This window comes from Typha angustifolia, chromosome 5, assembly GCF_048772165.1.
Source record: "Typha angustifolia cultivar Huaian chromosome 5, ASM4877216v1, whole genome shotgun sequence".
In the NCBI taxonomy this organism is placed as follows: Eukaryota; Viridiplantae; Streptophyta; class Magnoliopsida; order Poales; family Typhaceae; genus Typha; species Typha angustifolia.
In genome coordinates, this window is record NC_133243.1 from 891775 (window position 1) to 905016 (window position 13242).

A 13242-nucleotide genomic window follows, 5' to 3' on the forward strand; every position below is an offset into this window, starting at 1 on the left:
TTAATATTAATTCGAGCTTGATCGAGCTTAGCTCAATTACACCTCTAGTTGTAAAGAGACTTCCAAGATCTCTCCTTCTCTGCCATTATTCTGACCGACAAGCTTACCCTTGCCTCATGGATTAATCTCTCAAGCTGTTGTTGGAGCAGGGAGGTTTATCATATCCATGATAAGGTATTTGTGGGGTTTAGTTTCCAGATCATAAGCTTTTATGGAATTTTTCTCTTTAAGTTATCCTCCCGATAGTTGGTGGAAGCTTCATTATCAAGCCCTAGGGTCCTTCAGGTTCTTCTTTTAAATTTCTCTTTTTAGAGAAAGATTGTAGTCATCAACTTCATTCATTTAATCATTAGTACATCCAACACTCGAAGGTGAGGCTAACTCAACCATAGATAATTGCGAGGTAAGGGCTACATAGGCAAGATTATGAGGTAGGGAATTATTAGCCCGACAAGTAGACAAGGCAGTAACAAAAGGAAGTGCTATAGATAGATTATGGCACTCTCTAACCCAAGGCCAAATGATTCACGATATATCATCTAGTTGAGTAGAGTTGAAAGCATCCACTATGAGAGTTAAATGAAAATCTAAAAAGATTAATAGTTTTCCTTTACTGAATATATATAGGTTTCTGCTCTAATGTTGTTATAACAATTTTGGCTAACATGGAGTTTGTTACAACCAAGTTGTTAGATCTTTAACTAATACAAGCTTATCTCTAATAATAATTAGCATCTCTAACTAATAAATAGTTATCTCAAATAACAACTAATATCTCTAACATTTACTATTGTCTTGCAATCAGAGAATAACCAAGACCAAACCAAACCGCTTTAGCATATAGGTAGTCAAATAATGCATGGAAAACTGATTTTTCCGAGGAGGGACAGCAATGACAAAAGGCATCAATGACTGGTCATCTAGTATGCAAAGCCTCTTTAATAGGTAATGCCTGAGAGACAACACCAAATGAAAACAAAGATTCTGGGTAAGGTATCTATAGTTTTCCAAAGGGCAAGCCACATAGATTTTAGTGCCATCGAAAAGGTAAAAGTGGTCCAAGTACCAAAAGCCACAAGCCGATAGGCTAAGCAAGTATAGAAACGCCTTGTAGGAGTCAGACGCTAGATTTATCGATCGATAGAAGATGAATATAACGGAGGCAGCCGAAGGATACGCTCGGCCACATCCCGAGGGAAATTCTTGGAGATGAGCTATCTGTTCAACGTACCCAAGGAGCTGAGCAGATGGTTAACATAAGAGATACCAAGTAGTAAAGTAATGTGCGAGATATCCATTCCCTACAGCCAATTGTCTTTAGTGATAGATATGCAAAACCTTGAACCAATTTCTGTAATATATCGTTGAAGCATTTCTTTAACCTAAAGTATGTCGTTCCAAGCTATAAACATGATTGTTTATGACTGGCTTCCCAAAAAGAGGAGTGCGGGAAGTATCGAGCTTTTAGAATATCAATCCATAAATCATCAAACGAGATTAATCATCATGCCAATTTCAAGTTCTTTTAAATTCAAGCAGAGGTCATGTGTTTGGATTTCACTTTAAATTGATCTTTTATATGTTGGAATCAATCTTGTGTTAAGAATATTATTAGTTCTTTTATGTTTACAGAGGTTTTAGATTACTACTAACTATTGTCATGTATATTCAACTAGATTTAAGAATGTCCATACTCCAATTCAAATAGGATATATTTATATGATGGAAGAACTAATTAGATTATCAAATAATACATAAAACTAAGAAGTCATAAAGTCAACTCTCTAAGACTTTTCATGTCCTCTTTCGTTCATATATCATCTGTATTATCTTAATTATATGGGATTCCAATAAACCAAGATAACACAATACAGTTGCAACCATAGTTCTAATTCTTTTTCGGTGGTAGAAAAGGGTTTGTAGAAGTAGAAGTAGAAGTAAGCAAAAAGATGTGAAAAACCGCTTTGATAGGAAGACTAGATATGCTTGAGAAGAGGGCAGATTAAGGTGCAAAATTGGAATGCCCGTCATTTTCTGGTTAGTATGGCTTAAAAGTAATAGATGAATATTTCAAGGTAAAGAAAAGTAGTGGAAGTTGTATTGGAGGGAGGTTATGGGTGTAGTAGTGGTTATATTTTGGTGATGATAAGTTTACTCTAATAGTAGATTGTACTGGCTATATTTTTTTGTTTTCTGTGGATTCTTGTTCATAGAAGAAAGTTTTTGCTAGTTTTGAGAAGAATCGTAGGATGTTTTAAAATTTCAATGAAATTGGGCCACTAGCTTTTTTTCCAAAAAAAAACATATAATTCTAATTCCATATCACTAAGCAATCCAAAAGAAAAATAAATTGGTTATTTGCACTAAAAACTCACTTGATTTTTTTTTTGTGAGTCTAAGTTCATTTTTTTTCTTTTACAGATGAGGTATTTTCTATTTTTTTTATTCTAATTTTGCTCTTCTACCATTTAGTGTCTCATTAAATTTGATGGGACACTAATAAATAGAGAAGTGGTCTCGTACTATTCTTCCTAGATATCCATCTTTTTCTTCATATGCTACTACTATTTATTCATTTTCTTTTTCTTATGCTGTTGCAGCTTCTTCTTCTATCTTTTAGTCCTTTTTTCTATAAACGTCTTTTGATTAATAAAGTAAGGGATTAATCAGAGATAATTGTGAGATAATTATAAATAGTTAAATAATAAAAAATATAACTCTGCATGATTATTATTTATTTCTAACTATATTATAATAGTGAAATATGTAAATTGTAGTGTATAAAAAAATAATAAAAGTTGTTAAAATACAACGAAAGTTACTATATATTTGTGAAAGTTGTTAATATTTTTTCTTTTTCTTCTTCTATCCTTTAATATTTTTCTCTATTTTTTTCTATACAAGTCTCTCTAATTACTTTTTAATTAATAAAGTAAGATATTAATATTCTAAGATAGTGGTGAGATAATTAGAATTAATTAAATAACTAAAAGTATGATTATACATGATTACTATTTATTTCTCTGTAAATTGTAATGGTAAAAAAAAATATAAATTCTATGGTATATAGAAAAAATAAAAAAGTGAAAGTTAAAAATAATGAAAGTTGTTAAAAAAAATTATTGTATAATTTGTGAAAGTTGTTAATATATTTCTTCTTCTATCCCTCAATCATTTTTTTTTCTATATAAATCTCTCTAATTGCTCTTTAATTAATAAAATAAGAGATTAATAGAAGATAGTGGCAGAAGAAACAAAATAAAAACACCAAGAAAACTATGCTAGAAGTAAATAGCCACTAAATTTTATTAAATGGCCTGCATACTTACTAAGTCAAAGGAACTGAAAAGACACTAAAAGATGATAAAAAATTAAAACTTAATCCATGTTCTTTTGGTTCTTAAATGGGCTGAATTAGTCATGAATGTAACCCAAGTTAGTTACCCTCACAAATGAGCAAAGTTATCCCTTTAGGCTTGGTCTCCACTTTGTTATTTGCTGAGTCTTGTATATCACTCATTTTCTCTACAAAGAGTTGCTCAAGAAAAATTTAGAAAGCCTTAGATTTAGAACAATTAATTAGCCCAGAATTAGAAGCCAATGGCTCAACATTAGGCACATTATGTTGTTAGTCGATATTTCTCAAATCTTGGAAAAGAGCACTGAACAGTGGTAAAATTGATTCTTAGATATCTTACAAGGTTATCCAAGATGTGTTTGTCTCATGGAGAAGGAAAGTTACACGAATTCGGATATGATTGTAGATATTGACTCACGAAAATCTACTTTGAATTTTTTTGGCAATCTAGATGCAAATGTGTGTAGCCTTATTATTAAATTTGAAAATAAATTACTATAAGAAGTTCCACACCAACAAAAATATATAGGATATGATAACAAAGCTTCTACTGAAAGAGAAGCATGAGCAATGTAGATGCATGGCCGGTATGACTAAGAATTTGCGCTGGTGATTCTAATTGATAAGTCCAAGGGGGAGTTTATTTTTTTTTGGTTCTCATAAGTTACTAGAATCTAATGTGATTATGTTTGAAATAGCCAAATAACAAATTTAAAAACGTGCCTATTTTTTAAGTCTCTCTTTGATATTGTGGATAAAAGGAAAATATGAGAAGAAAATTTATGTCAAGTAGATAAAAGAAAAAAAATGTGCCATTGGAGGAGATCTTATTACCTTGCAAGGAATTTCAATGTTGTTCATGCACTTCTTCAAATCATCTTTTGCTATTTGAATAAGTTCTTATATCTCTTGCTTTCCGCTATTGGTTGGTGAAATTTTTTCACTCATTTGATTCTTTTGATATTCCATCAAATGGTGAAATTGTAGTTTAAAAAATGATTTTCTCTTGAAAAATATGTTTGTTTGCCTCTTGTGTAATTATGAGAAAATTTGTATTCTCTACACATAGCGAAGAAGTTTGGTAGGGCAAAACTTAGTGGTTTTTCCCAATTTAGGCTTTCTATATCTCTGTGTGATTATTTACTTGGGTTGCTATTGTTTCATCGTTTTAATTACTTCTACTTTAGTTTTTTTTATAAGAGACTAGTCTCTTAATTAAAAAATAATTATAATTAATTAAATAACTAAAAGCATGAGTGAAATACCAGCCACCAAATACACGAGCCCCTCACGTAGGTAGAATCCACATGATTTCCATATAATATATTGGTCAGTATTTTATAAAATACACAAAACAAAGACTCAACGTTTCTATAAATAATACAACAAAAAATCCAAAATATCATAGGCCACAGCAAGCCTCAAATACATATTCATACACCTCATCAAAATAAATGTTGCAAAGTGGCTACAATTCATTTAACTTATTTTATAATAATAACATAGATAGAAGAGGCTATAAATCTTCACCGACTCCTCCACGGACTCGGGGTTATCTACGGATTTAAAATATTTTTACCAAAAAGTGGTCAGCATAAAACCTATTGAGTATATGCCTCTATAGTCTAAAAGTAGTGTAAAAACGGTTGCCACATTATATATAGTTATATAAGCTAATATACTCATAATAATGCATCTATGCAACATATCTATCATGTCCATATCTACAACTCACATATATTAATAAAAGAACACATAATATATATAATTCAAAATATCAAATCATTTCTTCCATACTCACATAGAGTCATAGCCACGAATTATTATCATATGCTCATAGAGCTATTCATTATATAATAATATATGCTGACACATCACCTTACACATTGAGGAGGAATAGACATCTAGAAGTAATATCACCCGTGCATGCCTAATACTGCTGCATATAACTAGTTGTCTATGGCTATCAGACTAAGGACCTCAGTTGTAAGCCCATATTTTTACCTCTATCATCATCACATCGTCGTCATCATCATTGCATATAGAAAAATTAAGAGCATACAACACATGGATGTCTTTACCATGCGTCATCAAGTACCTCTAGATCTACGACTTCCAACCTCCTAATCATAGTTTCAAATTACCTATTGTCTAGTCTCCAACAAGATAGTGTGATTGTTTGAATGTAACATAGGCTAACGACCTCAAGCATAGAATGCTAATATTATAAGCACCATATAATGAACTATACCCTTAACCTCGAGCAAAGTTAGTGAAAGACACTACTGAGTCAGGGTTTAACTACATGGTAATACATGAAAGTAGTACAGTGATCGACATCATCAATCATATAACATGCACATCGAAGTTATCATACTCAGGCATGCAATTACAATTCATAAATAACTATGAAGCAGTAAAATAAACATCATTACACTGAACAGTAAAACAATATCCGCACATGTATGATATGAATGTCATGAAATCATTAAGTCAAACATCGAATTAGTATTATAATATTCCTAAACTATGAAGGATTATTTTGCCTAACATTATGTATAAATTAATCAACTCTAACTGCACCACAGATCATTCTCACATAGTACAAAGTCCACCTCAGTAACGAAAGTAATAAAAAAAAAATCATAAGCACAACATTCCTAACACTAATTAATTAAATAATTTATTGACATCCGCTATAGGTTTGTAGTTTATCTAAGAATTCTTATGCTTATTACTCAAGTAGAGTTAGTATAGTTGTACTAAATCCTGGGGCATTATTAAAAGTAACCACAAACATTATGCTCAAATTTATCAATCCACAATTATTATCAGTTTAAGATAAAATAAAATGACAACAGCTAAATAGTTAACTTACATCATTAAATATAGAATCATTATTTTCATCCTATTTATACAAGGGGACTAGAACTAGTAATGTTCAACATTTTAAAATTTTCTTTTCTTTTCTTTTATTTGAATTTCTAGATCTTTACGTCAACCTTACAAACTCACAAATAACAAGCATATTCTATGCTAGTACAAAAAAACCATCAAATTGTCATCGCTTTTATATACTTATTTATTTATTTATTTATGAGGGAAGTAATCACTCTAAGAGCTCAATATTTTGGTTTGAGGCTGTATTACAGTAAACTCATACTAGTTGTAACACCACAAGAAAAGGAAGGGAAGGGCGAGGTACATGCCCACCCTCACCCCTCCCTTTTTCCTTGGCCAGACAAAGGGGTGCCTTTGTCAAGACAAGGGAGAGGGAGGGGGGCAGGCCTAGACCCCCCTACGCACGCCACCGTCGGCGTGCATGGAGGGCAAACCTCGGGTAGAGGACCGACACCCTCCCTTCTCTTTCTCTCCCTCCCAAACTCGTGCCCTCCCCTCAGTTCAATAACAAAAAATATGTACACTCTACATGGCAATTATTTATTTTTATGTAAATTGTAATAGTGAAATATGTAAATTATGTGGTATATAGTGTATAAAAAAATAATAAAAGTTGTTACAAAATAGAAAAAAATTATAGTTAACTATACTGTGAAGATTATGAAGATACCCTCAGCCAAGTTATACTTACCCAACCTATACTAATTCAATTCAACCCAACCCAACCCAAATAAATCTAACTCAATTGAACCCAACCTATCCTAAGAACATTTTAGTCATTAAGAAATAAAATATATTTAATTAATAAAATATTCTTTGTTAGTTCAAATCTATCTTGAGGCATTTTCTATACCTATTTATTAAATCATAATGTTCGATTTGCAAATAGTGATGTAAAGTGTAAAACCATAATTTCATTAAAAGACATAGTGTTATATGCAAATTTTCTTAAGAAATAACCAAATTTGTTAATATATTTTCTTTTTCTTTTTCTATCCCTCTTTTTCTCTATACAAGTCTTTCTAATCACTTTTTAATTAATAAATTAAGAAATTAATCGAAGATAGTAGTAAGATTAAATTACTAAAAGCGAACTTTGTATGATTATTGTTTATTTCTATATAAATTGTAAAGATGAAGGATGTAAATTCTATAGTGTATTAAAAATAATGAAATTTTTTTCTTCTTTTGTGTTGTTGCTTCTTCTTCTTCCTTTTCTTCTATCTATTAATCATCATTTTTTTTCTACAAGTCTCCTTAATTGCTTTTTAATTAAAAAAGTAAGATTAATAAAAAAATAATGGTGAAATAATTATGATTAGTTAAATAACTAAATTGTAATGGTGAAGTATGTAAATTCTGTATTGTATAGAAAAAAATAAAAATTGTAATTTAATTTGTAAAAGTTGTTAATATTTTTCTTTCCTCTTGTTTCTTCTTCTTCTTCTTCTTCTATTTTCCTTTGCTATTTCTTATTCTTCTTCTTCTTCTACTACTACTACTGCTTCTTTTTTTTATCTTTTAATCTTTTTTATATACAAATCTCTCTATCCGCTCTTTAAATTAATAAAGTAAAAGACTAATCGAAGATAGTGATGAGATAATTTGTCTGTTATTAATCCTAATTAATAAGAAACAGTAATAGCAACAGCATAAGAAGAAAGAAAGAAAGAAAATGAGTACAAGTCACTACTGTTTTACATTATCCCATTTGCATTTAATAAACACTAAACTGCAAAAATTAGAAGAAAAAGAGGGAAAATGCCTCATCTGTGAAGGAAACTGAAAATGGGTTTGACTCACAAATATGAAAACCAAGTAGATTTTTAGTGCGAATCTAAAATAAATAGATAGGCACGATCTTGAGATCCTATAGAGAGGAATAGGATTGTCTCCTCGCGAGTTATTATCCAATAAAATAACCAAATAATATTAAAGTGATACTCAATTAGTGTGTAATCTAGATGAGTTTGATCTGATCAAGCTTGAATTGAAATAATTTCGAGCGTAAATTTGTGGTCAGAGCTTGAATTGAAATTATTTCAATTCGAGCCAATTTCGAGTCTAATTAATAAGCAATTTCAAGCCTTAATCAATTTAAGCCAAACTTCAAGCCTTATCAAAGCTTTAACTAAATTAAGCTTGATTTAGGTTAAATTAATCTTAAATTAGATCAAAATAAAAATATATAAAGTAATATAAATATCTATGTATTTTAAAATGATATGGCATGATTAGAATTGAGAATTAAACATGGCAAGATCAAAGTACATAATAAGTAAATTTTAGAACATAATAGAAGTAGTGTATAGTATAGAAAGTATTGCTCATATATATAAGAAATTTTAATCCTTATGCATACATGGTGAATAAAGAAAGAAAATATTTTGAAATAGGTTAAATAGCAAACCGGTTGATCTCAAAAAAAAATCAATCCACCAATAAACATATATTCTTCAAATAAAAAATATGAGATGATAGTGTAGACAAAATATAGTGTAATACGTAAAATTTACTTATCTCGAATCGAGCTAAACCATCACTCTGATACCACTGTGGAAGATCCCGATGATGTCGATGCAGCGGAAGTAGGATTTGTTATGCAGACGGTGTAAGGCTCGATTACGAGATATCGATTAAGTAGATGTGCGGATGATTTATAATAAATAAATGAGAGGAAGTAAACATCCTCTTCTCTTGAGAGGAAGGCCTATGATACGATTCGGATTTCACTGATGTCGTCTCGAGCATTGGTACACTTTAGGAGTGTCTTTGTTTCTTGCTTTAATGTTTAATTCTTAAAAAATAAGTTTTCTGTATGTCGCGTTCGAACGCGGGTGGAGTGCGTTCAAACACAGTTACGAACGCCTGCATCACGTTCGCACATCTAAATAGTGCGAATTGTGCGTTCGAACGCGCCTGCGAACGCTTGCATCGCGTTCACAAATCTAGAGAAGTGAGAAATATATGTGTTCGAACGCGCTACAAACGCCTGCATCGTGTTCGCAAATCTAGAGAAGTGAGAAATAGGTGCGTTCGAACGCGATCAGGCGCGTTCGAACGCAGTCGACGACAATGTACTATTTAGGGTTATTTTTGAATTGTTTAGTTAGCTTCTAAAGGATGTGGATGGCAACCATGGAGTCATTATTGATGAATTGAGTTTTTGCCTTACCTCCTTCGTATTCTTCACTCCCGTTCTCTCGATCCCTGGCGACGAAGCTTCTAACCTCGACCAGCCAATCACCCTAGTCCCTTAAGGCGGCCCACTCATCTCCCTTCTTTCAATCTATCCTACACTTGTCCTAACCCTTCCATCATCCATAACTCTTCCATTACCACTTGTCACCCCATTAACGTTGGTCCCCCACCATCCATCATCATCAAGGATCTCGTGCCTCCATCCACGGATCCTAAGACAGACCTCCTGACGTTCGTCCACTAATCGGATGATATCTCGAGATCCCTATATCCGATTCATCTGAAACTTGATTTGTTGGAAAGCTCTTTTCCGGGGCTACAACATATCAAAATTTTATATCAATTAGACGATGACATCTTTTGGGATCTATTATCCAAGTTCCGTGTCAGATCTTGTCAAGATTTGAAAATCGGAATAGATCAATCTTTGGCCTAAAAGGGGAGATTTGAAGAGTTGAGTCACTTTGAAGAACAAAAAATTAAATTATGATTACTTTCAATTACAAAACAATAATAATCTTCTTCTTTTTTCTCACCAAGAACAAAAAAAAAAAACACAAAACTAAGAAATTTGATTCAATTGGCACCAAATTGATGCCCTCATATGACTAGTATCTAATTTTGACATTAATGTAAGGGGACCAATTTAATATAAAGGTTCCAAGATCACACAGAAAGAAGATAATGGGACATAAAAAGTGGCACAATGACATCCATAGATTGTCTTCCAATCATGTCACCATTTATTATTCTAGTCCAAGTTGCCAACTATCTCCTAACAAAGAGTAACTAGATGTCAAGCCCAAGCTATACTTCAGCCGTTGATTTCAGTGGGTAACAATTGCATCAAGAGTAGAGTATTCCTAATGATTTTATTCTTTCCAACTACAATTAGTTGGCATTGTCAACAACTCTCAATCTAGTGAAAGAGATTAGGAGGTGTCTGCTATTCAAAATATTCCCCAATGTATTGACTTTAAGGGATTTATAGATAGCTTGACCCATATGTTTAAGGTCAAAAATTCATCCAAATGCAAGTTATCAGTGATTATTTTTGCAGTATCAAAGATATTCTTAAACCAATAGATGTCATGAACACAAGTCTTCGAAAGAAATTAGTAAGAAATAAGGGTAAGGAATACTCTCCGTAGACGGCTCGAAAGAATACATAGTATAGCTTTCTAATGAAAAGAAAATTGTGTTTATTTTGATACTAATATTACATCTCAGACAACAACAGAACAAGAGGAAAAATGACCTTGATTGCCTCTCATTTCTTTCTCTTCCAAATTATGCAACCCAAAAAGAAAAACTACTTAGTGGTCAAGAAAGGCTGCTCTCCCTGCTAATCCTCAATACTTATTTGAATCAGGGAAATGAAAGCAGGATGCTATATCACTTCCTTAGATTAATTTGGGAGCCTTGCTCTCAAAGATCAAGCTTCACATAAGCAGCAGAAGGAGAGAGAGAGAGAGATCTAGCTGTTGCTATACTGAAGAAGCCAGTAAGTTTTAATCACCCTTCTAGTGAAGTGCTCTTTTATTTGTTTTGTGTAGGACTTGTTCATGTCATCCTCCTTCTCATATTTCATCTTACCCTTCTTATGTATGTTTAGGATAAGAAATGATATCTTTGAACTTGAGGAATCAATAATTTCCTCTGCAGAATGCTTCAAAAATTTTGATTTGATTGAGAGATTGTATGTATTCTTTTTCTAAATGCAAAAAACTTGGAGGATCACATTGAATTGGCTTTTGCTAAAACATAGCTGTTATGTTCATAGCCAGACTATATGACAAGGATGATAGAAATACTGAATTGATCTTCGTATATTGTACAGATATGTCGAATTCTTCAAAAACCGCAATCGGTATGAATAATTCGCAACTCCTGACACTACTAGATATGTTTTTGAATGATGTTTTTTTCTGCAAAAGTCCTAACTGTCTGATGTTTTGCTGAACTGAACTATCTTTAGCCCTTGTGGTTGTGGCTGGCATAGTAGTGCTTGTGATAGCTACCATGATCATCAGATGTGTTCAGAAAATTAAGATGCAGAAGATTAATGCAACGGCTAAAAGGAGTAGCAACACAAGAGATACTCCACTGCTGCTCCTAACCGCAGGGAGGGAGTCAGCGGTCGTCGAAATGGAACCGATCGAGAGGTTCCTCGACGAGATCATGAAAGAAAAGCCCATGAGGTTCACACCTCAACAACTGCTAGATTTCACCAAGAACTATTCACAACAACTGGGTGCAGGTGGTTTTGGAAAAGTCTACAAAGGAGAGTTTCCGAACGGCATTCAGATCGCGGTTAAGGTCCTGAATTCGTCGATCGAAAAAAGACCTGGAGAGCAATTCATTGCTGAAGTTAGCACAATCGGCAGGACTTATCATAAGAATCTGGTCAGGCTCTACGGATTCTGCTTCGATGCCACAGTTAAAGCACTAGTCTACGAGTACATGGAGAAAGGATCCCTTGATCAGTATTTGTTTTCCAACAACAACAACAATAATACAATCGAACGCGAAAAGCTATACGAGATAGCAATTGGCACAGCCATGGGGATTAGATACTTGCATGAGGAATGCCAGCATAAGATAATACACTACGACATAAAGCCTGGTAATGTTCTTCTCACTGCCAACTTCACCCCCAAGGTTGGTGATTTTGGATTGGCAAAACTATGTGATAGTAGTAGTAATGCCACAGTTACAGGAGAAGTTCGAGGGACTCCTGGATACGCTGCACCAGAGCTATGGAAGCAGTTACCTGGAGGTGTGACAAATAAGTGCGACGTCTATAGCTTTGGCATGTTTCTGCTTGAAATTCTGGGAAGGCGAAGGAACCTCGACACCGGTCAGGCCGAGAGCGAGCTGGAGTGGTATCCGAGATGGGTGTGGAATAAATTTGAGCAAGGGGAGATGGAGAGGATACTATCATTTTCAGGTGTTCCAGAGAATGATAGAGAAAAGGGAGAGAGGATATGTAAGGTGGCATTGTGGTGCATTCAGTATCAGCCAGAAGCCAGGCCTTCAATGACCACTGTTGTAAGGATGTTGCAAGGAGAGGAGCAGATTGTCCCTCCTGTGAACCCATTTCTCTACATGAGCACATATGATCCATCAAGCTCTACTTCACTCACTGGAACAACAAGAGATACAATTAGTGAGGTGGTGAATTCATCATGAATGAAAAAGAATTCTACTGCTGCTCAATGTTAGTTATTTTTCTTTCCTAATGAGCAGCTTTCTCCTGGGTCATTCTTTCTATAGATCTCCTTGTATTTGGGATGTGCAATATATTGTTTCGAAACCTATCCTAATGTGGGCTTTTGATCATCCTCATGGATCATAGTTGCTGGATATTCATAGACAAAATCACTTGTATCCCTCTTTTCGTGTATGTGAATTTAGATGCCGTTCGAGTTGGCGAAAGAAATAGTCTAGTTTTCTTTCAAATGAATGCGACTAAGTGGGGTTCGTTCGAACGGCATGCGCAAAACTGAGGAAATGAAAGTTACATTCAGATTCCAATAAGAGTTGTTCTTAGAGAAATCACCTAATATAAACTAAAGACACACTCCATACAAGGATCTCAGATGCATTCACAAAGGCATCCAACCAACACAACAGAACAAGGAGCCTACTTCTATATCAAATATGAGAAGCAAAAATTTGTTCAGAGTGTTTACCTACTTCCGCAAATATCTTGAAGCACTTCGAAGGAGCTACATCGACAACGGAACAATGATCCATAGCTCGGTTGCGAACCTTAAACC

General features: G+C 33.5%; 1 protein-coding gene across 1 annotated transcript; it reads left to right on the forward strand.

The window, feature by feature from the left end:
* The first annotated feature begins 10705 nt into the window (after positions 1 to 10705).
* On the forward strand, positions 10706 to 12808 carry LOC140760086 (rust resistance kinase Lr10-like). Its single transcript, XM_073096892.1, has 3 exons — positions 10706 to 10964; positions 11301 to 11330; positions 11439 to 12808. The coding sequence occupies exons 2-3, from the start codon at positions 11303 to 11305 to the stop codon at positions 12650 to 12652; spliced, it is 1242 nt and encodes a 413-aa protein (XP_072952993.1). The 5' UTR covers positions 10706 to 10964; positions 11301 to 11302; the 3' UTR covers positions 12653 to 12808.
* Positions 12809 to 13242: the final 434 nt, after the last annotated feature.

What these genes read in the sequence shown, in the direction of transcription:
- LOC140760086 (XM_073096892.1), top strand. Translation starts at nt 11,303, where the DNA reads ATGTCGAATTCTTCAAAAACCGCAATCG. An exon ending in TTCTTCAAAAACCGCAATCG is followed by an intron (nt 11,331 to 11,438) that starts GTATGAATAATT and finishes AACTATCTTTAG; the next exon opens with CCCTTGTGGTTGTGGCTGGC.